Consider the following 26,945-nt stretch of genomic DNA (forward strand, 5'->3'; position numbering starts at 1 on the left):
GGGTTCCCCTTTCTCCATATCCTCTCCAACATTTGTGGTTTCCTGCCTTGTTAATTTTCCCCATTCTCACTGGTGTGAGGTGGTATCTCATTGTGGTTTTGATTTGTATTTCCCTGATGGCAAGTGATGCAGAGCATTTTCTCATGTGCATGTTGGCCATGTCTATGTCTTCCTCTGTGAGATTTCTCTTCATGTCTTTTGCCCATTTCATGATTGGATTGTTTGTTTCTTTGGTGTTGAGTTTAAGAAGTTCTTTATAGATCTTGGAAACTAGCCCTTTATCTGATATGTCATTTGCAAATATCTTCTCCCATTCTGTAGGTTGTCTTTTAGTTTTGTTGACTGTATCCTTTGCTGTGCAAAAGCTTCTTATCTTGATGAAGTTTTAGATTAGATAAAACATATTCATTTTTATGTTTAAAGACACAAAAAATGTATTAGAAACATACATCATGGAACAGGCACAAGAACCTTGAAGATTTATTAATATCTTTACTGTTCATAATTCGTTCTTTTTTTTTTTACCCTTTGTTCCTTTATTTAAGATGACAAGTTTCTTTTTAAAGGTTAATTTGGTTGTTTTAATTTTTTTTATTTATTTATGATAGTCACAGAGAGAGAGAGAGAGGCAGAGACACAGGCAGAGGGAGAAGCAGGCTCCATGCACCGGGAGCCCGATGTGGGATTCGATCCCGGGTCTCCAGGATCGCGTCCCGGGCCAAAGGCAGGCACCAAACCGCTGCGCCACCCAGGGATCCCAATTTGGTTGTTTTAAAAAATTAATTGGTTTATAGAAGTGCTGGCTTCATAATTCATTCTTACTAATAGGATACTTATATGATACTAATAGGGCAATCCCATATTAAAAATCTTTAAAAGTTAATTGTGTGTTAACACATTATCAGTTGCGAATTCCATTCTCTTCTATTTTGATAATGCTAGTTAAGATGATATACTGACTGCAGCTATTTAGGATTATCATCAACAGATAAGGATCGGCTTCCCTCAGCAGCCACCTATTTACCATCTACTATATGATCTTAAAAAAGGAGATAAGATATTTTAGCAACATCAAAAAAGATTACCCTGATCCTCACTGGAGACTTCTCAGGTACTTGTTAATAACCAGCACAACAGTGAAGCCCCAAGGAACTGATCCTTGAATACATGTTTCCAGCTAACAATGTCCCTTTTTTAATGAAAATTATTAAGGAATCCACACATTGGAACCTTAAGAAGCAGACAATTCTTGGAGGGCAACAGCTCACCCAAAATGTTCTAATTTTCAGGTGATGACACAAAGTGTCCAGTGTCTAGCCAAGAAAACAAACCGAGGTTAATTTGAGATCTCTTCTCTTTTATTAATTTGCTTTATTACTAATCTATATTATCATAGTTTGTTGTATTTACCAGCCTTAAATTGGTGAGTTTTAATAATTTTTAACAGTGGAAATAGTTATCACAGTTACTTAATTGTCTTTTCCTATGATTACTTTTTGATCGAATTTTTTATAGAGATGGTTTAGTTATTTGACATGTGTATCATGAGAAGATTAAAACCAAGATACAAACATGTTGTACCTTTTTGCCTCAGCCCAGTGGAAAGAAGGCATAGTATTAGGATGGATCATAAATTAATGATTATTTCACTGTTAGAAAAACATAGAATTATCTTAATATGTACTTATTTTCCTCTTTAGTAGTATCTCTTTTTTTAAAGATCTTATTTATTTATTCATGAGAGACACAGAGAGAGAGAGGCAGAGACACAGGCAAGAGGAAGAAGCAGGCTCCATGCATAGAGCCCGATGGGAGACTCAATCCAGGGACTCCAGGATCACTCCCTGGGCTGAAGGCAGGCACTAAACTGCTGAGCCACTCAGGGATCCCCCCAATAGTATCTTTTACATCTTTTCACTGCAAATGCCATATTCTGTTGTATTACTTTATTTCCTTTCTCCCTAGAGCATGAATTTCCTGAAATCACACACTGTCTTATTAACCTAAAAAATACAATACCTATTGTACCTAGTACATGGTTGATATTCAATATATACTTTTGAATGAATGTTCAACTACAAGGGTAAATAAATGAACAGTCTCTCCAACGTTCTTGCAAAAGGCCTGTTTTTTGTGTTTTAGGAGATTAGAGATAGAGGTAGGCATGGGGAGTTATTGCTTAATAGTTATGGAGTTTCTATTTGTGGTGATGAAATATTTGGAAATATATAGTGCTGATGGTTGTACAATGTAAGTACTTCAAAGGCACAATAAAAGAGCACAATAAAATTTTTATCACTGCTTATATGACTGTTATGCTTCAAACATCACATTACAAACTAAATAGAGTCTGTGTAAGTTGAATCTCAGACTTTAGAAAAAGATAGATATGGATACTAAAGTTGAAAAGTGGCACAAATGCCTTAGAAGATGGAGAGTTTCTTATCAAAGACAATATACAATGAAAAAGTGGCTCAGGAAAAGATTGATGTGTTGTGTATGAGGGTAGACTGATTGCTTTCATTCCTTTTAAAGTATCTAAAAACAAACACCTCAGATTCTATGGAAGGTAAGCCTGTGCCAAAGCATGAAGGCCAGCTGTTTGGTGAAAGATACTTTTCAACTCTGACTAACCTGAGTTTCCCTGGCTAGCATTAGCAGGAAACTCTGTGTCTGGGGAATTTGTATACGCACAAAGCATTGTTGGCTAAGTGAGGCAAACTAAAGGTCAGACTACCTCCATAGTAGCCCACAAAATCATTTACAGATGAAGTTCATCACTCAGAGAGTATCAGGGGGAAAATGCAAAGATCATCAGACATAACTGAATATATTACCTACAAAGGGTCATTTTTTGAAGCTATTCTTTGAGAAACTCATGTTACAGCTTTCCCATTGATACATCTCCTTTTAGACTTCTTAGAAAGAGTTACTTAGCAGTCCTCTCCATCTGTTTAAATCTCATGCCAGATCCAGAGTATCCTGGGCTGCCTCAGCCCATCTCTGGTCTAGGGTTGATACTCTTACTGCAAGCACTCTTGGTCTAAGAAAGTGCTAGCAATCAATCGATCAATATGTGTGTGTGTGTGTGTGTGTGTGTGTGTGTGTTATTCTCAATATCTTGAAGCTATAAGCGAGTACATATTTTGGGGTCACTTTTCCTCTTTCCAGTGCTGGATGTTCTGTACATGGAATAACTTACTGGCTCTTACTGTCAAAAGTACTACTATAATGCCTCCTGACACTTTCCACAATGATTCAAAACCTACAGACCCATTAACAAGCCACATAATAGCCTTCCAGGAAGATAGTATTCTGTAGATTTAGCAGGTATAAATGTGTTGTTCTAAATACTTCAAAAACTTTTAGATAATACACGATACCTCTAGTCCAAGGATAAGATGTACTAGAGAAGGTGACAGATTAATTTTAACTTTTACCATTGATCCTTGGGGTACATAGAGAGTCCAGCTACCTCCTTCCCATAAAAAAGCCAAATATTCTCAGACGGATCTGTTTGGTATTAATGCCATAGACCAGGGGGTTGAGAACAGGGGGCACAAGAAGGTAGAGATTTGCAAGTACAATGTGGACATGAGGAGGTACTTGGTGGCCAAAGCGGTGGGTGAAAAAGGAAAAAAAGGCAGGTACATAGAAAACAAGAATCACACAAATGTGAGCTCCACAAGTGCTAAATGCTCGGAATTGGGCATCCTTGGAGGGTAGGCGCAGCACTGCCCGAAGGATCAGGCCATAGGAGGTGGCAATGAGGACCACATCCATGCCAGTGACTGAAAGTGCCACAGTGAGACCATAAATGGTGTTGGGCTTGATGCTGGCACAAGCCAGCTTGGCAATGCCCATGTGCTCACAGTAGGTGTGGGGGATGATGTGATGTCCACAGAAGGGTAAGCGTTCGATGAGGATAACAAAGGGGAAGACAAAGAGAAGACCACGGACCACACATGCCAGACCAATCTTCCCAATCACTGTAGCATTGAGGATGGATGTATAATGAAGCGGACGGCAGATAGCCACATAGCGGTCAAAAGCCATGGCCAGTAGAACTGCTGACTCTGTGGCAAAGATAGTGTGAACAAAAAACATTTGTGTGAGACAGCCATGGTAGGAAATTATGTGGGACCTGAGCCAGAAGATTGTTAGCATTTTGGGCAGTGTGGTAGAACAGAGAATCAGGTCGGTGATAGAAAGTAGGCACAGGAAGAGGTACACTGGCTCATGCAGAGTTCTATCTGTCATGATGATGTAGAGGATGGTGCCATTGCCAACCAGAGCAAGGATATACATGGAGCAGAAGGGTATGGCAGCCCACATGTGCTGGTCTTGCATCCCAGGGATTCCAAGTAGAATAAATGTGGAGGGATGGAAGGCAGTGTCATTGGTGACCGATGCAGAAAGCATAATGATGAAGAGAACACAAGGCCTTATCTTCCTAAAAGTGGTTTAGAAAATGAAATGAATCATCCTTGATGTAATTTATTCCTCCCACATATCCATTCAATTTCTTGCCTCTCTTTCATTCCCACCAATTCTATTCCAATTCATGCCTTCCTCATTTCTTGCGTAGGGGTATTAAAACAGCTTTCTAAGTAATATGCCTACTTTTAGGGCTTCCATCTTCCAGTGAGGCCTCTACATTGCTGTGGAGGGGCTCTATCATGTGAAAATCATCAATAATAATACAAAGACAACCTTCCTTAGTGTGTTTTCAGAATCCCTTGTATTACCCTCCTCTGGTCTACCCTTCTTCACTTCCCATCATGTTGTAGGTCCTGAAATACTGGACCATATCCAGAGACTCCCTCGCTTTCTCACTTCTGATTGGATTTGACGGTGGTTAACACCGAGAGAGGATTAAAGGCAGGTCAGGGATTTGTTCTTTTTGGCTCTCTCCCGATAGGGTTGCTGCAAGCTGGTTTTATCTCTGTAAATATCCTTCTCTGGCTTTGGTAACCATGTCCTTTTGTCCCTTTAGTCCAAGGGACTATAAGACTGCTTGCTGTCACTAATGCAGGAAGTTCACAAGCACTTGTGACTTCTCTATGCTTAATCACATCTTTGAAAACAGTTTCTGTATTACACTGTCCTGAATTTTCCTAATGTAGATGTGAGTTCCATTTCCTGTTAGGATCTTGCTATGGCAAGCAAAGCTCTCCTGGATTTTACCCACCTATCTCATATTGTTTACCATCCTACTCCACTACTTACTTCATGCTCCAGCCATATGTGTTTTGAAATGTCGAACATCATGCTTTATCGTATCTGCATGCTTTTTCATGTATTGCTTTTGGGGGCACAGAATAGTTATTCCCATTGTTCACCTGATGAGCTGCTACTTAATATTATTCAAAACCCACATGAATATTTTCCTTTCTATGAAGCTCATCTATGATCTCTGCTGCTGTGGAGAGACAGTCATACATCTTCAGCATACCGTCCTTAGGAAATATAAACTATGATTATGCGTATGTCTTTTGCCCCATTACACTATGAAATTTGAGTCTCATTTTTTTCTACAACTGGCATTAATGCCTTATATACATAAGACCAATAAATAACATTTAACAGGTAAATGGATAAAAGATTGAACACAGCAAATGAATTTTTTAACAGACTTTTGTAAGTGACCAGAGTTGAAAAATGGTTTTCCTTTGGGTCAGACAAGGTCTTCTCTTGTCATATCTATGATGCCCATCATGTTGTTTTCACTCAATATACTCCAGGAGGTGCTCCTATTTAGCTCTTCAATAATTTGTAGTCTAATCTAATCTACCTATGTAATAAATTTCTATCATTTTCTTGACTGGCTTCATAATTTAGTTGGATTATAAAACATACCTGCGTGAATCTATTTTGTTTGCCTTAAAGTATGAGCCCTGATATGACCAATCAGGCCAGAAACCACAGAGGCTTGTGCTCCCCGAAGTCTCCAAGTGAAGCATGCCATGGGAAGGGAAGTAGAAAGTCAGAAACCAGGGCTCCCAGGTAGGTTAAAATAAGGGAAGGTTTCTAGGAGTGACTAAGCCATAGATTGAGATTATGCCAACAGCCAAGAAGAAAAGAGTGAGAAAGGCATCTTTTCCTGGAGCCATCTTGCCTTGAGAGATCTTTGTGGGTGAAGTCAAAGTCATCATTTTTATCTTATTGAAGTCCAGTCTTTGGGACTCAAAGACCTTCTGTTTTAGAAGGGACATTAACATTAAGTTGATCCAATTGTCCTCTCCTCAAAAGAATTTTAGAATGTGGAAATACCTAAGACAAGATAAAATATTCTATAATAATTAAAAATAATATCCTTTATTCAATCCCCTATTCATACCCAATTGTATTATTAAAGACCAACTAATTTTGTTTGTTTTATTAATTGCAATATGCATTTCTCAGGTGCTACTGCAAGTTTATTCATGCTAACAATTATTATAGCTATAAATCACATAGATTATAATGTCATTACAACTTTTAATTACTAGTACAATTATTATTTTGCTTAACTTTTTAAGCCATAAAATAAAATTTATTATAATTCTATTATAATTTTTTATATTCTCAAAAATTCAATAATCAAGTTATAACAACAAGTGACTATAAACATTTCAATGTTCATCTTGGAAAGTATAAATATTTTTTAATTTCTATCCAGGAAATACCTGTGGTTTTAAACAATAGTTAAATAAATGGAATATAATCTTGTCATCTATTTGGGAAATAAATTACAAAACATGAACAGTTCAATAATTTTATGATGCTTGGCTCCCAAATGTGTTATCTTGAAAAGTGATCATGGGGAAGTTGCCTGTACAACTCTAATTGCAGAAAATCTATGCTTTTTTGAGACAGTCATCTTCAATTTCAGACCCTCTGAGTCTGAGAATTTCTCCTTTCCTTAAGTCAATATCTGTGAACAATCCACATCAGAGAAGTACTATTCTTCTTCAGTGTCCTAAGTTTTCAATTTTATGAATTTAATATAATTTCTAAAGTTGCTCCTTCATTTTACTACTTTGTCAAAAAACACATTATTGATAGTCTAATAAATACCAGATACTCTTCTAGATTTTTTATAATATTAAGTAGTAAGAATACGCATGCTCCATGATACTTTAAGCTTGCTAATGAGAAGACATAATTAATCAAATAATATCCAATATATGTGTGGAAATGCTATGTTGATGTATGCTATGAAGAAGATACATAAGCCAGATCTTTTTCAAAGAAAGCTTCACAAAGGAAATAAAACTTAAGTCTCCAAATCTGAGTCTTCCTCAAATGCTTCAAACATCTCTTGTACAACTTACTTCCTAGGATTGTCACCTTTTTTATGTAGTCTGCAAAATACGAGATCAGAGACTAAATTCAGAATGCCTGGGTTCAAAATGCATCCTGATTGCAGTTACTTGTTACTTGTCTTATTCCCCTCTGTTCTCAGTTTCCTAATATAAAATTCAGGTGATACTTCATAAGGTTGTCAGGGAATTAGAAAAAATCACATAAAGTACATGATACAGTTTGTAATTTAATATGCATTTGTTATAATGCAGACATTTCTCATACTTTTGCACATCTAAGAGTGCATTGGGCTAATGGTGTACTTGCCTCTCAGAAGAGGAAACTTCATTTAGTTCCTATGTTGAAAGATACACTGGATTTTCTTGAGTCTGTAATCCAAGGGTGAAGGCATTGTGATTTCATCCACTTTTAAATTAAGAACTATCTTCAGAGATATCCAAGACCACTTCTCAGTTAGCTGGGTTTGGTAAACTCTCACAAGATCTGAGATGGAATGGCTCTTCAGTGATCCCAATCGCATCAATGTGACAATGTCATTGAGTTCCCCTCAGTAATTTCCCTTTTGAACCAAGAAACAATTGTGGTATTTGGGATCCTTCAGTACAACAGGAATGAGTATATTCTGTGCTGCTACTAAGAGACAGTAAAGAAGAAAAACATGTATCTTATTTGAGTTAAAGGAAGAACTTCTATTAGGCTGTTCAATAAGACAGTCATCTGATTTTGCCCCTGAAAAGACAATAGAACCTGGAGATACTGTAACAGAGATTCCTGGTTTGATGGGCTTCTAAGTTTCCTGCATGTTAAATTACTGGACAGGATTAGAGAATTGGATTGAAAAAGTGCCAGCTATACGTGGACCCTGGTGAGGTTAAAAATCAGATGAGTTTGATGATTCCCTAGGCTCTCTGTGATGATTTTAGATATTCAAGAACAAGTTTACTCTCTAATTAGATGGATAGATGGATGGATAGATAGATAGATGATAGATAGATAGATGATAGATAGATAGATAGATAGATAGATAGATAGATAGATAGATAGATGATAGATAGATGATAGATAGATAGATAATAGATGATAGATAAATAGATAGATAGATAGATAGATAGATAGATAGATCACTCCTGCCAAGTTGATATGAGTGATAACAAGATGCAGCTATTATTAAGAAATTCTGAATTCATCATTACTTTAAGAAAGGCTGTTCCCAGAGATCTACCTTCCTGGCTTGTCTTGAGTCCATAAGGAAAATAGCAAGAGACTAAAATATCTAATTGCAACAGGAAGGACTGAAATGCAAAGAAAAGAAGGACTTACCAATAATACATTTTAATATGCACTGAGGCTATGCAAACACCTGAGGAATTCAAGGAACTGTACTTCTTATAATGGAGTCAGGGGACAATCTGATATAACTTCTGGAGTGGCCAAGGATATAGATATCTTTGTATGTTTGTCATTTCCCTGTATCTTCCTGGTCATTCCTCCTAATCTTACAGAACTGTCCTCAACCTTTTTTTCTATCAATTTCATCCATTTGACACTCACCCCCTTGATGGTCAGCTGTACTGGAAAAATCTTGATTCGGCACAAGTAACATACTCCTGGACATATGATTTGGTGTCTCTTATCTCCACCTTTTTTTTGACCTAGAGAGGCTGTGGTGTGGCTCAGAGCACCAAAGGTCCCAGCTGCTTAAAGAGAGGTGAATTTGCAAATAAGATCCCTAAGGAGACACACCAATCATATCAGAGTCTTCTCTTAAAGGAAGGACATTATTTTAAGGCAAGAGAAAGGACATCACTGTCCTACAGTAAGTTAATATCTTCCCAGCACTTAGATAAAAACAAACAAACATGGGTAGCCTGGGTGGCTCAGCGGTTTAGCGCCGCCTTCACCTCAAGGCATGATCCTGGAGACCCAGGATCGAGTCCCACATTGGGCTCCTTGCATGAAGCCTGCTTCTCCCTCTGCCTGTGTCTCTGCCTCTCTCCCTCTCTGTGTCTCTCATGAATAAATAAATAAAATCTTAAAAAAACAACAACAAAAAACATGTAGCCAAATTGTGTGAAATGGTTGTGAAGGGATATTCAGGGAGAAAGGAGATGACATGGAATGAGGATAGACTGGGAAGAGGTATACCTTGAGTTGGAATTTGTATGGCTCCCTTTGGTTCTTAATTCAATGCCACATATTACATGATCTCAAGAAAATAATCACTTTGCTTACTCCGAATTTCTCCACATTGACCTGGAGCTTGAGTGTTTAATTCCCTTTAACAGTTTGTATCCTCATTAGGGTAATTCTTTGTCTTTTTTCCTTTATCTAATTAGATCAGATGATAAGCTATTGATTCAAAAGTATTGTTAGTTACAGTCCAGTGTAAGATACATTCTTCTATTATGCACAGAGGGAATGATATGGTGGGCTTTTGAAATACTTCTATTTATTTCTCATCAAAGTCTCACTCAGGCCAAGTATCTAGGTAGCCTGGAAGGAAGATGCAAAAGTATATGTTGGATTGATTATGTCAGGAGAGACTCTTATAAATTATGAAAGCATTTCCTCCCCAGGCTGGATTGTCATTTTAAACTATCAAAACTAGGGTATATCTGAACCATGGGAAGATAGCTTTCTAAGGAAGAGTGGACAAGGTGGACTCATATTCATTTCAACTGTACTCACCAGGTAGATCTCACAGAACTGCAAACATCTTAGTTATCCTTCTTCACCCTCCCTCACTCCAGACCTAGGTATCTAACTCATGGGTATTGAACCATAAGTACATGTTCAGAGCATAATAATATTTATAATATATCTGTGATTTTTTTCATGCAAGTTGGTGTGTAAATTGGTTCAAGATTTTTAGAAAGTAATTCGAGTATAAACTTAAAAAGTGATTTCTCTTAATCTAGTCCTGCCACACAGAAGAATCTATTTTATTGAAAATAAATTAAATTAAAATGAGAGAGATGTAGATTTGAATCCCAGGTCTGACATTTACCAGCTGAGACATTTTGAATTGGCTGTTTAATTTTTCAGGCCCTTAGTTTCTTCATCTGTAAAATAGAGTCATTAATTACACCATAAGTCTATTCCAAAACTTTATTGTACACTGGAACCTCCTGAGAACTTTTTAAAAAATGCTGGTGTCTTAATCCTACCCACAACCACGCTGATTTAATTGCTATGGCATGAAACCTAGGCCATGACAGTGGGTAGATCATCAAGGTTCTGAGAGAGGATATACTTGGTATAGTTGAGAAGATTCAAGAAGACAAGCATGCCAAAAGCAAGTAAGTCAGGGAGTAGATGAGATCAGAGATGCACAGGAAGTTAAGATTGTTTTGGATTCTGTAATAGAGATTTCTGATTCTCAAATCTATCTGGTTTCTCTCTCCTTTGTCTATATAAAAGTGTTCCTGATATTTTTAGAGGGGGCCATGTGGCTATTTATGGCCAATGACATTAGAATAGAAGTGGCAAATGTCATCTTAGGCTAAAATATTTAAGAACTAGTGTGTATGCTCTATGTTTTCTCTTCATCTGCTGCAGTGACAAGGAAGCCATACTGTCATCACTGAACTGCAAGTTACAAGCAACCTGGGTCCCTGAATCACTGCACAGAGAAAAACTACACTTGATATTTGTCAATTGCTATAAGACTTTGTGGACATAAGAAATAAAACAACTTACATGTCCATTGACAGATCAATGGATGAAGAAATATATACATATCTACATATATCTATAGTACATATATCTAATGGAAAATATATAATGGAATATTATCTAGCAATAAAAATAAAATCAAATCATTTGCAACAACTTGGATGGAACCAGAGATCATTATGCTAAATGAAATAATGAAAAATGAAATAACTCCAAGAAAGACAAATAACATATGATCTTTCTCTGTTTTATACATGGAATAGAAGAAAAAAAAAAACAAGCTCACGGACAGAGTATAGATTAGATCATTGGCAGTGGTTGGTGGTGGAAGAAAAATGGATGAAGGTGGTCAAATGTGACATAGCTAGAATTTTCTGAGATGTTCTCTGAAAATGCAGGTACTGGGCACGTCACTAAGGTATTTTCTTCATCTCCATTTACAGATAACAATGCTAAGATTCAGAAGTCCCCTGTGCCAGGCACTTCAATAGTTTAATTGTCTGGAGAACCCAGAAGGTCTGTTCCCCAAGCACTCATATTCTAAATCAATCTTCATGTTAATATGGCCACATTTTGTGTGTGTGTGCATATGTATATGTATATATATATATATATATATATATATATATATATATATATATATACAGTTTTTTTTTTTTAATTTAGAAGTTTAGAAGTCTAGCCTGGTCCATTTAATTTACAAATCCAGGCTGATCCATTAACTCTTGGTTAAGAATCTCCATTCCATTCCAGCCTGCCCTGCCTGTTTCTTAAATTGGATACAGAAGCTTGGAGAGTAGCCAGCCAATTGGATAGCTGAAATCTCATGACTTCACTGGTCTTCAGGTGAAGGCACCAGGGATCCCAGGCGCTAATCTGTTTCTGGAAGTGGTGGCAGGTTCCTACCACTCACCGGCCCCTGTCCCACAGGGCACTTGGGCTGTCAATGAGCAGAGGAGCTTGCAGGAGACCGTGGGCAGGGGCATGGACATGAGGCAGGGGCATGGACACTGAGGCAGCAAAGGTGCTTTCTCACTGGTAGTGTGACAGTCGTGGTTCTGCATCTGTGAGGAATCTTTGGGTGCCAATGGTCACGGCCTCAGTGCCTTCAGGAGTGACTGGAAGTGACCCAGTCCTGTAGACCTTTGGTACTGGGAGGTGGACACTCCCAATGGCCAAGGAAAGCTAGTGAGATCTGCTTACACAGCACCCCCACCAACACACATATCCCAAGGGCCAGGAAATATTTTTTCCAGGAAACTAAATTTAGTAACTAAGAGAGTGCATAGCATTTTAAACTGAATCCATACCCCTTTCTGGGCCTTCCCCAAGCATTAAGTTTTAGTGGTTAAGAACATGGACTTTGAGACTAGCTTGTGTGGGTTAATATCCCGGCTCCCCCATTTTCTAGCTGTGTGAATTTGAGCAATGTGATACCCTCTCTGGGCCTTGGTTGTCTGGTCTATATAATGGAGATAGTAATAACACTTCATTCAAAGGCTCCTTAGCAGAATAAAATAGGACTGTTGTGTGCTTGGCACTCTGTCTGGGACCAGGAAGGGCTTGGAAGACTCTGGGGCATTGAGATGGCATAACTTCATCTATTGAAAGTTGGCGGGGCCAAACAGCACATAGAGCCAAAAAACTGCCCAAGACACTCACACAGCCTAGGGAACAGCTATGTGCCCCAAGGGACCTTAGAGTCTGAGGACTTAAAAAAACTCAACAACCTCAAAACAAAATTTTAAAAAAGAATATGAGAAGAAATAGAGAAATATGATATAATTACCATGAGTTATAAAACTTAGGAAGCTGTATATTCCAGCTTGCCCAGGAAAGTTCCAATTTATATCTGTTATCTAAGTAAAATTATGTTTCCCTGTCACTGTCAAATTATTGTGGTCTCTTTAGAACTAAAAACATTCTTATTTTAGCAATGGTAAGTTTAAAATAAGGCGAGTCAGTGTACTTACAATTTTATCCCATAGCTGCAGACCTAGAGTGGACAGTCAATTTAGAAAAAAAGTTACTGGAAAAGCACAGTGAAGTGAGTGTGTTACAAAGGGAAAGAAGGTTAAAGGAGAGAAATAGTTTGTACTCAACAGAAATTCTAAGAATGAGTTATAAAATTAATGCTGGTAAGGAGGAAGGGAGAAAAGAAGAGATTGAGGAAATATGAAAAGGTAATAAAATGAATTTATTATAAATGAATTGAAGAAGTGGAGAGATTATTGGACTGAGATTCAAGAAAAAGTGAATTGGAAAAATAGGAGGTGATGGATCAGGAACTGAATGCCTAATATTTAGATTTTTAATAATCTGCATATATTTGTGGGAACACAAATTCTAAGTTGTTTCTAAGGAATTAAATAGGTGAAGTAGGATGGTCAAGATCTTTAGAGAAAAATTCAGAGTACTGAGAATCTAGTTGTTCCAGTTATTTATTATTGCATAGCAAAATACCCCCATAAGTACTGATTTCAAACAATTTATTATCTCATGATTCTGTAGGTTTCCTGAGATCATTTGGGCAGGTTGTTGCTTGGGGTTTCTCCTTCTCTCTCTTTCTCTCAATCAGATGCAATCATTGATGCTGCAATCAGATGCATTGATTGATGCTGCAATCAGATTTTTTTTTAAGATTTTATTTATTCATTCATGAGAGACACAGAGAGAGAGAGAGGCAGAGACACATGCAGAGGGGAGAAGCAGGCTCCATGCAGGGAGCCCGACGAGGGACTGATACCAGGTCTCCAGGATCACACCCTGGGCTGAAGGTGGCGCTAAACTGCTGGGCCACCGGGGCTGCCCATGCAATCAGATTTTGGATAGATCTGCAGTTATCTCTAAGCAATTGATGCAATTAATTCTGGCTATTAACTAGTAGCTCAGCTAGACTGTGAACTACATGAACTCTCCATGCGGTCTGGGATTCTCACTGTATGGTGGCTGTGTTGTAGAGAAGAGCATCCAAAAATGCAAATATCTATCCAGAGACACCAAGGAGGAAGATGTAAGGGTTCTTATAATCCAGCCTTGAATATCCTGAAATGTAATATTGATTACATTTTTTTTCAAGGAAGTCACTAAGGCCAGCCCAGATAAGAAGGGAGTAAAATTACACCACACCTCTTAGACAAGTGGCAAGACCATATTGCAAAGTGTATAGGATGCATGATATTGTTTTAGCTATCTTTGGAAAATAACACTTGCAACACTGCACTCTAGGTCATAATAATGCCGATCTTTTTTTACATACAAAAATATTAACAAAACAAAACAAAAAATATGTTCACCTCTTCCCTAAGATCCCAATATTTCATTCCCACTACAAGACTAGTTCAAAGTCTAAGACCTCAGCCTCTAAATCAGGACAAAGTGTGAATAGGGCTCCTTCAATTCAGTTTCTTGTATACAGATTCTTGAATGCACTTCCTTTCAATCTGAAGACCTGTGAAGTAAAGAAATGAGAAAGAAATCTTCCATTTACACAGCCAACACACCATGGTGATGCTGAGATGGATAGCTGCAATTGATCCTTATATGTAAAATATTGAGAGATTCGTATTACAGTCACTAGCCCATTAGAGTTTCTAAAATCCAGCCAGAGATTAATATCACTAGTTTCTTAAAAAGGACCCAATCCTGCTCCCTGGGAATGATTCTCCATGGCTTTTGTCTAACCTCTGAGTATTTGGCTCTGAATTCTGTCATCTTTGCTTCTCATTGAGTAGTGACCTATGTTTACATCTGAGTACTTTTCTTCATCTGCTTTCTGCCTATGAAGTTGGAGACCCAAAGTCCCTTTTCATTTTGCACCAATTCCGTTCCTTTTGGTCCAAGCTGATGGTGCTTACATGCGTACATTTCTCTTAAAAATTGTGGTCTTCTACAAATCTTTTAGGTTTTACTCCATTAGACAGAAATCTTACCCACAAATATCTTCCAGTTTTCTCCCTGTTTGATTTTGTCTGAGAGTTATGGTTCTCTGGGAAAATGTCCTTAAGATTCCAGGAAGCTTCTTTGTCTAATTGAGAAGATTTATTAGGCATACCCTTAAATATTTCTCTACTCTAAGCAAAGGAGTTTACAGTCCTGTCTTAGAGATAATATTACACCCTGAAGACATTTCTTTTTTTTTCCAAAGAGAGTCTTTGTCATTTGGAAAGGCTGGAAGGAGATTTCCTTTTTATTTGCATTTAGCCAACTATGATTCCTTTAAATTTACTCTAAGTTATGCTTGAACACTGAATAATTTCACTTTAGCTTACATCTATCTGTACCTAATCATCTGTGGTATAAAAATAATGTTGATATTTTCAATACTCTGCTTCACAATCCCCATGGCCAAATGCATCGGTTAATTAGGTATATCTTCTACTTTCTAGGTTATTATATTTTCAAACCTCCTATAATTACATAGCACTTGTACCTGTTTCTCCAGCTTCCAATAATAATTTTCTCACTGTCTTTCAGGCCTCCATTAACAGTTCATCAAGGCCCTTTCAGCTTCTGCTTGCTGACTATGCCAAAGCTAATGCTACATGCTTTAGGTTTTTGCTACTACACCAACACCCCACTCCCTGTTACCACTTTCTGCATCATGTCTCTATTGCTGCATAACTAGCCATCCCTAAGTTTATTAGCTTAAAACAGCAAATTATTACTTTTTTGGTTCTATGACCTGGTTTTGATTGGTTGAGTAGTTCTCTCTTTGAGTCTCTCATACATTAAAGAGAGATGTCAGTTGAGCCTACAGAGGCTGTTTAAGATAACTTACCAACATGTTGTTGTGAACTGTTGACTGAGATCTCAACTGAAGTCCTTTAGCAGAATATTTAGACATGGCTTCTCCATCTGGTCAAAATACTTGTAGCTTGGTATTTGGGTTCCAAAAGGGAGCATGCCAAGATAAAGCATTTCAAGAGACCCAAATGGAAGCTGCAAAGGTTTTTGTGACCTAACCTCAGAAGCCTCAGAATGACACTTTCACTGAATTCTATTTATCAAGGAACCCCTTTGTTTAATCCAGATTCAAGAGAAATAGAATTAGACTCCACCCAAAATGTGGAATGGCAAGTTCACATTGCAGAAAAGCATGGAAGATGGAATATAGTATTCTGTCTTTATCTTTAGAGAATACAGTCTATCACACCAAGTTATTAATGGATCCTCTCTGTGTTCATTAAAATCCCCAATAATCATGATGAAAATTGTGCCAGAAGTGAAATCCTTCAAAGACTATAGTAAGTAGAGATAATTGATAATGTATTTTGATGATATGAGATTTAAAGTTGTGGAATTTTAAGATGGATCAATAATACTAAGCAAGAAACAGTTATTGGGAGCATAAAAGAGAGCTATGTTACTCCAAGCCCAGGAAATTACTAGAAGAACCAAGTCTATGGGTATTTAAAAGGACCAGGACTTTTCTGATTTGGAAGGATCCACGATTTCTTAGGTGTCAGAATCACCTAGAGAACTGTTAAAGAACACAGAGGCTCATGGAAGTAGGATAAAACCTGAGACTTTGCAAGCATATCAAATTACCCAGGTGGTTATGAGACTCATTGGTGTTTGAAAACCATGTTTTTGGATGATTAATCATCCTGGATGATTCCAAAAGAAGGTAATCATTTGCCATTAGCTTTAACTCTCATCTGGAAAGTATTCAATAAAACTATCCCAAATTGTTAGACCTTTTGGTCATCTCTTTTAACCTATTAATTAAGAGTAATATTCTACTTTTTTCATCTACATTATATATGATCACTATTCTATCCCATAAGTCTTGGAAATCTAACTCAAAATGAAATAGAAATTTCCCTCTGATCTATCTTTGCAGGCAGACACATCTTCTTCAACCTTTTCTGTTGCCTTTCTTGACATCTGCCTCCTTACCTTGTCTTATTGATTCCTCCAACACATAGAGGACTTTTAGGACTTCATATGTATTGAAATCACCATTGTAGATATTTTAGCTGTAAAAAAAATGAAATACATTCCAAAGTCAATATAGTTACCTGTTTTCTTTCCCAAGTTCTCCATCTCATGTCACTAATTCCCTTTAGAGAAGAAGGGTAAGATGATTTTCTCCCGAATCTGCTTGGTCTTCACCCCATAGATGATTGGATTGAGTGCAGGAGGGATGGCTACATAGAGGTTGGCAGTCAGTATGTGGAAAGAGCGAGGAATATTGTGACCAAAACGGTGGGTGAGGACAGAGAACATGGCTGGTGTATAGAATATAAGAATGACACAAACATGGGAACCACACGTGTTGAGGGCTTTCTTGCGGGCATCTCGAGATGGAAGGTTAAAGACGGCACGAAGGATGAGACCGTAGGAGATGCCAATAAGGATCAAGTCTGATGTGACAGTCATTATAGGTACAGCTAATCCATACCAGATGTTGATGGAGATATCCGCACAGGCTAGTTGGGCTATGCCTATGTGCTCACAGTATGTGTGTGGAATGAAGAGTGTTCGGCAAAAAGGCAGTCTCTTTAATAGGAAGACACATGGGAAGATGATACAAAAGCTCCTGCTGACAATAGCCACTACAATCTTAGTAATAATCTGACGGGTGAGAATATTCGTATACCTTAGGGGGAAGCAAATAGCAACATAGCGATCAAATGCCATAGCCAGCAGAATAGCAGAATCCATAGCAAAGCTGTAGTGGAGAAAGAACATCTGAGTAAGGCATGCAGGAAAAGTGATTTCCTGAGGACCTAGCCAGAAGATGCTGAATGTTTTGGGTACACATGTATTAGACAGGATGACATCTGTAGCAGCCAGCATGGAGAGGAAAAAGAACATGGGCTCATGAAGGGTACGCTCCATGGAAATAAGGTAGAGAAGGATGCTGTTGCCCGCCAGGGCCACAAGATAGATAATAAAGAAGAGAATCCCAATCCAGACATGAAACTCCTCCAGCCCTGGGATTCCCAGTAAGATGAATGGGCCCGGATTGAAGCTGCTCAAGTTGAATGTGGCCACCATGGTCTTGGATTAGATGTGCCTCATAGCCTGGAAATAAAAATTTCATGGCTGATTGCTAGTGATCTATAGACGTCCACCTCTGAACCTACTTCAGTATTATCCACTTATTTGCAGCTCTGTGAAGTGACAGACTATCATTTGTCACTTTTTTTTTGCTAATAAACACCTGCTAAACTTTTACTTGGAATTTTAAGTCATATTAAGAGAGGTATCAAAATAATTTTTCCCAGAGATACAAATCACATAACCCCAGTCATATACTTTTAGACCTGCCTAGTTACCAGGAACCCAGGAAGTTGTTTTTATTTTCTTTTTTTTTTTTTTAAGATTTTATTTATTTATTCATGAGAGACACAGAGAGAGAGGGAAGCAGGCACCATGCAGGGAGCCCGCCGCGGAACTCGACCTGGGTCTCCAGGATCACACCCTGGGCTGAAGGTGGCGCTAAAATGCTGAGCACCCGCGCTGTTCCCCAGGAAGTTTTCTAGGAAAATAGGTGCTCAAAATACTATTAGGTGGAGAGACAATGGCTAGTTGGGGATTTGGCACAAGTTCAATGTAAAGTTCCAGCCCTAGTGAACTGGACTAACAACTGTAGAGTCTCAAGGGGTCTAACTCTGAAGTAGACCATGCAGTCTCTTTTCTGCTCTTTCTCCACAGTGGGACATTTACCTTGGTTCTCATTAGTATTGTAGCAAAGTTCACCAGCTTAAAGAGGAAACAAAATATATTCTTCCCTAAAGGCTATGGTTTAGGTGGTTTACTCTGCCTTCAGATATTCCCAGGTTGGAAAATCTTCCAAGAAAAGACATTCTCCATTAGCTTACTATGTCAGATTGGTCTCAAGGAAAGAATATAATCCTCCTCTCAACTCTCACAGAAGATATCTCAGCAGGGGCAGCCCAGTCTCTGGGTAGTTATACCCCAGTATTCTTGCCCCTATCTAATCTATGTAACAATTCATTCTTGTGAGATTTCATTGAAATAGTCGGGACCTCTTCCCAAAAGTCTTCTATTTGTGACATGACACACAAATATCTTCTCCAACTTCAGTAGTCTCTCATTTTTCTTTCTACCTGTTCTTGAATGTTGTTATTCTGTAGTGCTCTATATCTGCTACTCTATCTAGGTCAACAAACTCCATCTGGGTGATATCCCCAAATGCCATGACTTTGTGTCTCCTATGTTGAAGATTCTGAAGTTTATAATTTTACAGATATTTCTCTCCCCTCAGGTTTGGAACTAGTTACTTACTCAATGCCTGCTAGCTTAGAAATACCACAGGTGCATCCAATTCAGCATATTTCAAACTATCTTATTTCTCTTTCCATTGCTTCAAATCTGTTTCTCCTATAATGTTTTCCAACTCAGCAAATGATAGTATAACACGGTTTCTTAGTCTAGAAGCCTTGAAATTATCTCAATCCTATTCTTTCACACACAATCATCTTGCTCATCTTCCAAACAAGTATCATGTTACAAGTAAGTGTTCATTCTGTCTTACATCAACTTATTGCTATCCTCGCATTGACTGCTCTATCCTACATGCTATCATCTCTCATCAAGACCTCTGCATTCTCACTCAAATGCACCGATTTTCCCTGAGCAATTAAAGGCAGATATGATGTAAAGTCTGTCCCAACTAGAAAGAAAAGAAAATGGAAAGACTATAATTCCAGATAAGAAGAAATGGCAAGGCTGACCATTGGCAGCAGTAAATATCTTCAGTGCTTAAATCTACATGGAGTCCACCTCTTTAAAAATAGATACAGGTATAGCAGAGACACATAGAGAAGCCTTAGCTAGGTTTCAGGATCCAGGATTTTGGTTCCCTATTCACAAAATTATCTATAAATCACCTCACCCGCATCTCATATTCCCTACCACATATACACCCAGATAACATCTAAAGGAAGAAAGAAGGACAAAATATGGAAATTGGAAGAACAAACTATTACAGAGAAATGATAATTAAGCAGGAGACAATAAATTCCATGACAAAAGCACCACAATTAAAGACTAATCTAAATGAAAAATATATAATTCCATTAACATTTATTTAAAGTATTCTTACAGATCCCTAAAGCAAAGCCCTGTGATCAAGTGGAAAAAGTAACAATGGATATGAATAACCAGGTCATATAAGAAGAAACTCTAATGTGTAACAATATGTAGAATATTTTTGGTCTCGTAAATAATTAAACTTAATATAAACATGAATGATGAGGTATATTATTTATCAATCAAGACTTAAAATGATCAATGGTATCATTGATAATATACATCCTGTGAAGGGTCTGAGGAAGTAAGAGTTGTCATAACTATTTTAGAAGGGTTTACTATATAACATTCTTAGATACTAATTTGACAATGTGTATCAAAACATAAAATGCACATATCCATTGCCCCAGAAGTTCCAAATATAGGATCTAGAGATACAATTATATAAATTAAAATGGCAAAAAGATATTCACAGCAGCAACATTTATAATATGAAATTTGAGAGAAATTTTAATATGAAAATAAAAATTGAAAAGCTAGCATCAGTTTAATTTTTATATGGGAATTATTTTAACATTTACAGTATGTTCATACAATGTAATAGTATATGGCTTTCAAAAAGAATGAGGTAAAGCTATGTGTATAGGAATCAAAAGATGCCAAAATAGTGCTACTTCTGCAGGACACATACTAAAACTGGAATAAAACAGAGAAGGTTAGCTGGTAATATTTAAAGGGCAACATAATTTCAGAATGTTTTTAAATAGCAAAAAAAATGTGTAAAGAAAAATTTTAAATGATAAGAAAAAGGATTATATGATTTATCAATTAACAATAAAATGACATGATTAACTTGAATGCATTTATTAAATGCATACACACATAAATCAAATACATGACTAAACTACATAGTATCTTGCTGGCTCAAGAATAAATACACCCAAGGACAGAATATATAGCTCCAAAATTGGTTGTAATTTTTATACTATATGCAATTAGAGGAATCAAGATTGGTGAGACAATACTGGATAATTCCACAAAAGGCTTGGAAATTATTTCTTATTTATTGCAGAAGAATATGTAGTTGGATTCACAATTAAAAAATTCCTCATGAATCAAAAAGATATATGCATCATATATGAATATATGTAAACAGTATCACAATAAAACCTCTAGCTTATATTAAAAGTATATGCGCCTGAAATGTGTATGAGAATGAGGTTTTTAAGAAATATATTTAGGTAAACAATCAGGAAATATCAAATAAGGCAGAAAGACAAAAAGGTAGATACAGACTAGAGAACAGCACCAAAGATTCACTAAATGGCAAATCTTCGAAAACTAGTAGATGTTGCTTTAGGATTCAAAATGTTAGTTTTAAGGGACACCTGGATGGCTCAGTGGTTGAGCATCTGCCTTTGGCTCAGGGCGTGATCCCGGAGCTCTGGGATCAAGTCCCACACGGGGGTCCCTGCATGGAACTTGCTTCTCCCTCTACCTGTGTCTCTACCTCTGTCTCTGTGTCTCTCGTAAATAAATAAATAAAATCTCTGAAAAAAATCTTTAAACACATTATCAATGAAATAAGAGTAATTAATATAAGTATATTAAATATCCAAAATTGGAAATCAATTACTTTAAAAAGAGAAAAAAGTAAAAAAAAAAAATGTAATCAGTAGAATTCTCTAAAGTCACAAGTGAATTACATAAGCATAATGATTAAAATCAAGATAAAAAAGACAAAAAATTTTCTAATGACAAAGAAGATATATTTTTAAACAATAATGGTATTTTGAAGTCCCTTATAATGCTCTGACAATTAAAGTAAAATTAAGATACTTGGGAAAATATACAGAAACAAACATGATTGATGAATAATCATACAACCTAAGTAAACCAATTTATATAAAATAAAAAGGTTATCAGAGACCTATCTCCCTCTGAATGGTGCCCAAACTAGACAATTTCATCAAATATATCTTCTCATATTTAAAGAGCAGGTAATTCATGTAGGATACAACTGATTTCTGAGCATATAGGAAGCCCGAAAATGTTCTAAGTTTATTTTAAAAGCTAGTTAAACTATTTTGTGAAACCTAAATATATTCCTTTATTTGAACATTACTTGTAAGTCCTAATATGTACCCAGATGAACTAGGAACCCATTCTGTAAACAAGGGACTGAGTATGATCATGACTGAAGTGAAGTAAAAAATGGCAGCCTGCATTACTGTAACAGAAGAGATTGTCTTCAGAAAGATGAGGAGACAGAATTGATAGGACTTATCGGTCAATAGAGGGGTGATGGAAAGAGGAGTGATGAAGTTGCTGAAACACCAGCAAATTCTTCCATATCTATGAACTTCAAGTCAAGTTTGCCCTGTTTTATTTTGTTTCCTTGGCTTCTACTTTGTCTCCTGATTTTAGAGAATAATTTTAAGATTATTTAAAATATGCCCATTTGTTTACTATCAACTAAGGTAAGCAAATAGACATTAATTTGAAGACACATTATCTGATCCTATGAGTAGTATCCACATCTGTATATCTCTTGCTGCATAATCTCATAACTGAAGAATTTGCATAAAACTCATGGTTTTATACCTAACACCATGGCATTACTGACACCCATGTAGTTCCTCAATGCTTTAAAGACTTTAAAGACTTTCAATAATTTTTCTTGTTCAGTCAGAAACAAATATTACCTAACACTAGATCCCAGAAGAGAATATCAAAGTAGAAGAGGCCATAAAGCCTTCTTCCATGTCAAACATGAGATAACTTTAGTCCACTGAGTGTGTCACCCCAATTTAAATTTCAGCTTTGAGGAATATTCTTATCTGATTTCTTTTCCACCTACATTTGGTCTTGAAAGTTTCTTCAATGTGGTTTATGTATACAATGGAATATTACTCAGCTATTAGAAATGACAAATACCCACCATTTGCTTCAACGTGGATGGAACTGGAGGGTATTATGCTGAGTGAAGTAAGCCAGTCGGAGAAGGACAAACATTATATGTTCTCATTCATTTGGGGAATATAAATAATAGTGAAAGGGAAAATAAGGGAAGGGGGAAGAAATGTGTGGGAAATATCAGAAAGGGAGACAGAACGTAAAGACTGCTAACTCTGGGAAACGAACTAGGGGTGGTGGAAGGGGAGGAGGGCGGGGGTGGGGGTGACTGGGTGACGGGCACTGGGGGTTATTCTGTATGTTAGTAAATTGAACACCAATACAAAATAAATTAAAAAAAAAAAAGAAAGAAAGTTTCTTCAGCTTCGTCCATTTTCTTTCTTTCTCTAGCAAACTTTCTCTCATCTATAGCACAAAACAAGCTTTCCTGAACAATATCCAAATTAGGTAATGCCCCAGGTATACTCCTGGCACTCCACATTATCCAATCAGAGCACTTATCACACTATTTTTATTTTATTTTATTTTATTTTATTTTATTTTGCTTTCTCATTTAATAAGTGATAAAGTTTAAGAGGATATATATCACGTCTGCTTATTTCACTGTTCTATCCCTAGAATAGAATGTGTCACAGAGTGTTCAATAGGTTCTTGAATAAATGAGTGCCAGAGAGACCAGTGGACTTCATACTAATTAACTTGATCATTCAAATAGTGTTGTGAATATCTTCTCATTTATTCACCATTCCCTCAGTCTTATGTCCTCTCAGCCTACCACAACAATATAAAGTAGGCTCCTCCACATAAAACTTGGAAAACTAAAGATCTAGAAACGCATGAAAACTTGCTTCCCTTATTTAAATATTTCCAAACTGGATGAAGGCTCCCACCAAACAAACCTATGGAATGAATCCACAAACACTGCACAGTGATGAAAGATGGTCTGGGAGGAAGGACTCAGCTAGATGTGGGAAATTAGTACACCTTCCTCACCTACCTTCAAAGTTCTAGATACAGAAAAAGGTCTGTGGGCTTTACGTTTGCCTTCTTGGAACTTCTCAGGCATCACTAACTATACATTCTCTTTAATCTCCTAGCACTAGTACTCTTTGATCACAGTCCCTTTGATTACAGGTTCCTGAATAAGATTTTGCATTTTAGCAAGTATTCTACTACCACCTTATTTACTGGTCTCTGATTGACTGAGGAGCATTTTTCTTCTCTCTCCTAAGACTAGGAATATTGCAATAACACATCCAATGTCTCTACAAGCTCCATCTCCTCTAGCACTAAACTAAACACAGGACAGGACTTTCGGTAATATCTTGATCATGAGGTATTATAATCCAAACCTTGACTTTATTTCTCTTTTTTATGCTAAGTTTGTCTATGTGAATATCTTTCTTCTGCCCTATTTTAGAGAAAGGGATATCCATGGTTGGCCCATGGGTTACAAGAAGGACTATTTTAAGATCCAATCCAAAAAATAACTGTTCAAATCTGTTTTGTGTTTGTGTCCCTCTGTGGTGTCTAGGGTAGGTGGACATCTGAGTGCTTACCCCTATGATCCCCCAAAAACAATAGGACACTCATTCGTAAATGTACTCACAAATACAAACTGATGTTTACACATATAAGATAACCTAAAAGTCTCTGAGATGGTGTATGAAATTTCAATCTCGAGGTGTCTGGACCCAGTCCGAAATGGTCAGTTCTAAGTCTATCATGACTACTCATTTTATTATTTATTTATTTATTTATTTATTTATTTATTTATTTATTTATTTACTTATTTTTACATCCGTAGCATTATAAATTTTGACCTTTAGAAAAGCCTAGAAATATTTTAGGGAAATAAATGGGAGGAGCTCAGAATAAAGCTCCTAATAGACACCTCTATTTCATACCATTTTTTAGCATGAGCGGCAGCTCTATAATCTATATGTAGAATTCTAATCTTGCCCTCTCCTCTTGGAGCTCCTTCTTTCCCCATCTGTCTCTTTCCTCTTCACCAGCTCTAGTAGAGCCTTTTCTAATTGGCTCTACTCCATTACTTCCTTATAGTTCTGCATTGCTCACCATGGGCTTACACCTTGCAGATCCTGGTCTCAGAACTGCTTTGCAAAGGCAAGGCGATAATCAGAGAGTGCAGAAGCACAGCAGATGAAAAACAGAGCAAAGAACAAAAGAAGCAGCACCAGAGTTAGTAAGGACAGACACAGGGACATAGGAACAGACATATAAGATCATGCTTACTGTAGGGCAGAATCAACACAAAGCCTGGAAAAGAGGATTGCCAATGTACTTCTCTTGTCATCTCCCAGGATTAGAGACAAATTAGAACAGAAAGCCTCTGAACCCAGGGGACCTATAGGCCTCCGGTCCCAAGGCTCCAAGTCAGTCTGGGACACGAAGAAGGATTCAGTCAAATTAATACTTTCCCAGCTTTAGAAACTTACACTTCTGCTCATATTAGTGGTGGCTTGGAAATTTTGGAATTCATGATGATAGCATACCTGAGCCTCAGCGGGGTCATGATCTAGCTTGATCAGTAATTTGATAAAGACTCCTAGCTCTGGGAAACGAACTAGGGATGGTTGAAGGGGAGGAGGGCGGGGGGTGGGGGTGACTGGGTGACGGGCACTGAGGGGGGCACTGAGGGGGGCACTTGACGGGATGAGCACTGGGTGTTATTCTGTATGTTGGTAAATTGAACACCAATAAAAAATAAAGTTATTAAAAAATAAATAAATAAAAATAAAAAATAAAAAAAGAAAGTCTGTCAAGAGTCATTTTACTATGTGTTAGCCCAATATAGAACTCCTAATACTTCTTGTGTAGAGACTGTTTCATTTTCCTCTGAATCCCTAGCTGAGAGTACTTCATAGAGGAAAATCAATAAATATCTATTGGACTGAAATGTATCTGCTTCTAACCTTGTATAAAAAAACTCTGGGGATAATTCTCACTGAGGCAGCATCTTTCCAGGTGTGAAGAGGCTTCTCTTCTTAGATACCTACCCCAATGCTTAGTCTTGCTTGGTAGTTCTGTCCAACTCCCCTCAGTGTAGAATCATCACTAACTTTGTGTTCATTCAATTTTTTTAGACTACAGGCTACTAATCTATTTGTTTAAGGCAAAACACAAAGCACATGCAAATCTAAAAATCATAGCTAGCCAGCCAGGGTACAATCTCATCCTTCCAACAGAACACTATGTACAACTTCCCACTACTTTCAATGTCTAGTGGCTAAACATCTGGAATTTATCCCTGTTCTACTCATTCCTCTTTTTGTACTCTAACAAAATGCTTTAACTGTTCTAGAAATAAGTTTCTGCATGTATAAAAAGAGATGAGCAATTAAACACAGATGTGATGTAATGCTTAATTGTTTAAAAATGCTTAATTGAAAGAAGAACTCTGAAGAACAAGTGAGGAAACAACCTATTACCTGACTATAGAGAAAATAAATCTTTTTTTTTTACCATGACTCTCCATAATTCTTTCTCTAATTATGCAGACTTACAAATGCCGGTAGACTTCTACTAAGGAAGAGGGATCTCATTCCTTCATTAAAACTCATTCATTTCAACTCTTTTATTCATTTTTTTTGTTTTGTTTTGTTTTGTTTTTTTTAATTTTTTATTGGTGTTCAATTTACTAACATACAGAATAACACCCAGTGCCCGTCACCCATTCACTCCCACCCCCCGCCCTCCTCCCCTTCTACCACCCCTAATTCGTTTCCCAGAGTTAGCAGTCTTTGTGTTCTGTCTCCCTTTCTGATATTTCCCACACATTTCTTCTCCCTTCCCTTATATTCCCTTTCACTATTATTTATATTCCCCAAATGAATGAGAACATATAATGTTTGTCCTTCTCCGACTGACTTGCTTCACTCAGCATAATACCCTCCAGTTCCATCCACGTTGAAGCAAATGGTGGGTATTTGTCATTTCTAATAGCTGAGTAATATTCCATTGTATACATAAACCACATCTTCTTTGTCCATTCATCTTTCGTTGGACACCGAGGCTCC

At 37.2% G+C, this 26,945-nt stretch overlaps 2 protein-coding genes across 3 annotated transcripts; both read right to left on the bottom strand.

Annotated features, from left to right (window-relative positions):
- Positions 1-97: 97 nt before the first annotated feature.
- On the bottom strand, positions 98-16,877 carry LOC144294783 (olfactory receptor 52D1-like). 2 transcript variants are annotated; one of them, XM_077866739.1, is made up of 4 exons: positions 15,764-16,877; positions 14,280-14,434; positions 8,860-9,002; positions 98-7,941 (listed from the first exon to the last, which is right to left on the bottom strand). In XM_077866739.1, exon 4 carries the CDS (start codon positions 4,420-4,422, stop codon positions 3,472-3,474), a length of 951 nt encoding a protein of 316 aa, XP_077722865.1. In that variant the 5' UTR covers positions 4,423-7,941; positions 8,860-9,002; positions 14,280-14,434; positions 15,764-16,877; the 3' UTR covers positions 98-3,471. The 2 variants fall into 2 exon arrangements, with proteins under 2 accessions (XP_077722865.1, XP_077722864.1); XM_077866738.1 differs by lacking the exon at positions 15,764-16,877 and having other exon boundaries at positions 14,280-15,757.
- A 95-nt stretch (positions 16,878-16,972) lies between these two features.
- On the bottom strand, positions 16,973-23,035 carry LOC144294784 (olfactory receptor 52H1-like). The gene has a single exon (XM_077866740.1). It carries the CDS (start codon positions 17,986-17,988, stop codon positions 17,041-17,043), a length of 948 nt encoding a protein of 315 aa, XP_077722866.1. The 5' UTR covers positions 17,989-23,035; the 3' UTR covers positions 16,973-17,040.
- Between the last annotated feature and the right edge of the window lie 3,910 nt (positions 23,036-26,945).

Source organism: Canis aureus, chromosome 23 (genome assembly GCF_053574225.1).
Source record: "Canis aureus isolate CA01 chromosome 23, VMU_Caureus_v.1.0, whole genome shotgun sequence".
Classification (NCBI taxonomy): domain Eukaryota; kingdom Metazoa; phylum Chordata; class Mammalia; order Carnivora; family Canidae; genus Canis; species Canis aureus.

Excerpts from the sequence above, each read along its gene's own strand:
- LOC144294783 (XM_077866739.1), bottom strand. The coding sequence starts at position 4,422 with ATGCTTTCTGCATCGGTCACCAATGACACTGCCTTCCATCCCTCCACA.
- LOC144294784 (XM_077866740.1), bottom strand. The coding sequence starts at position 17,988 with ATGGTGGCCACATTCAACTTGAGCAGCTTCAATCCGGGCCCATTCATC.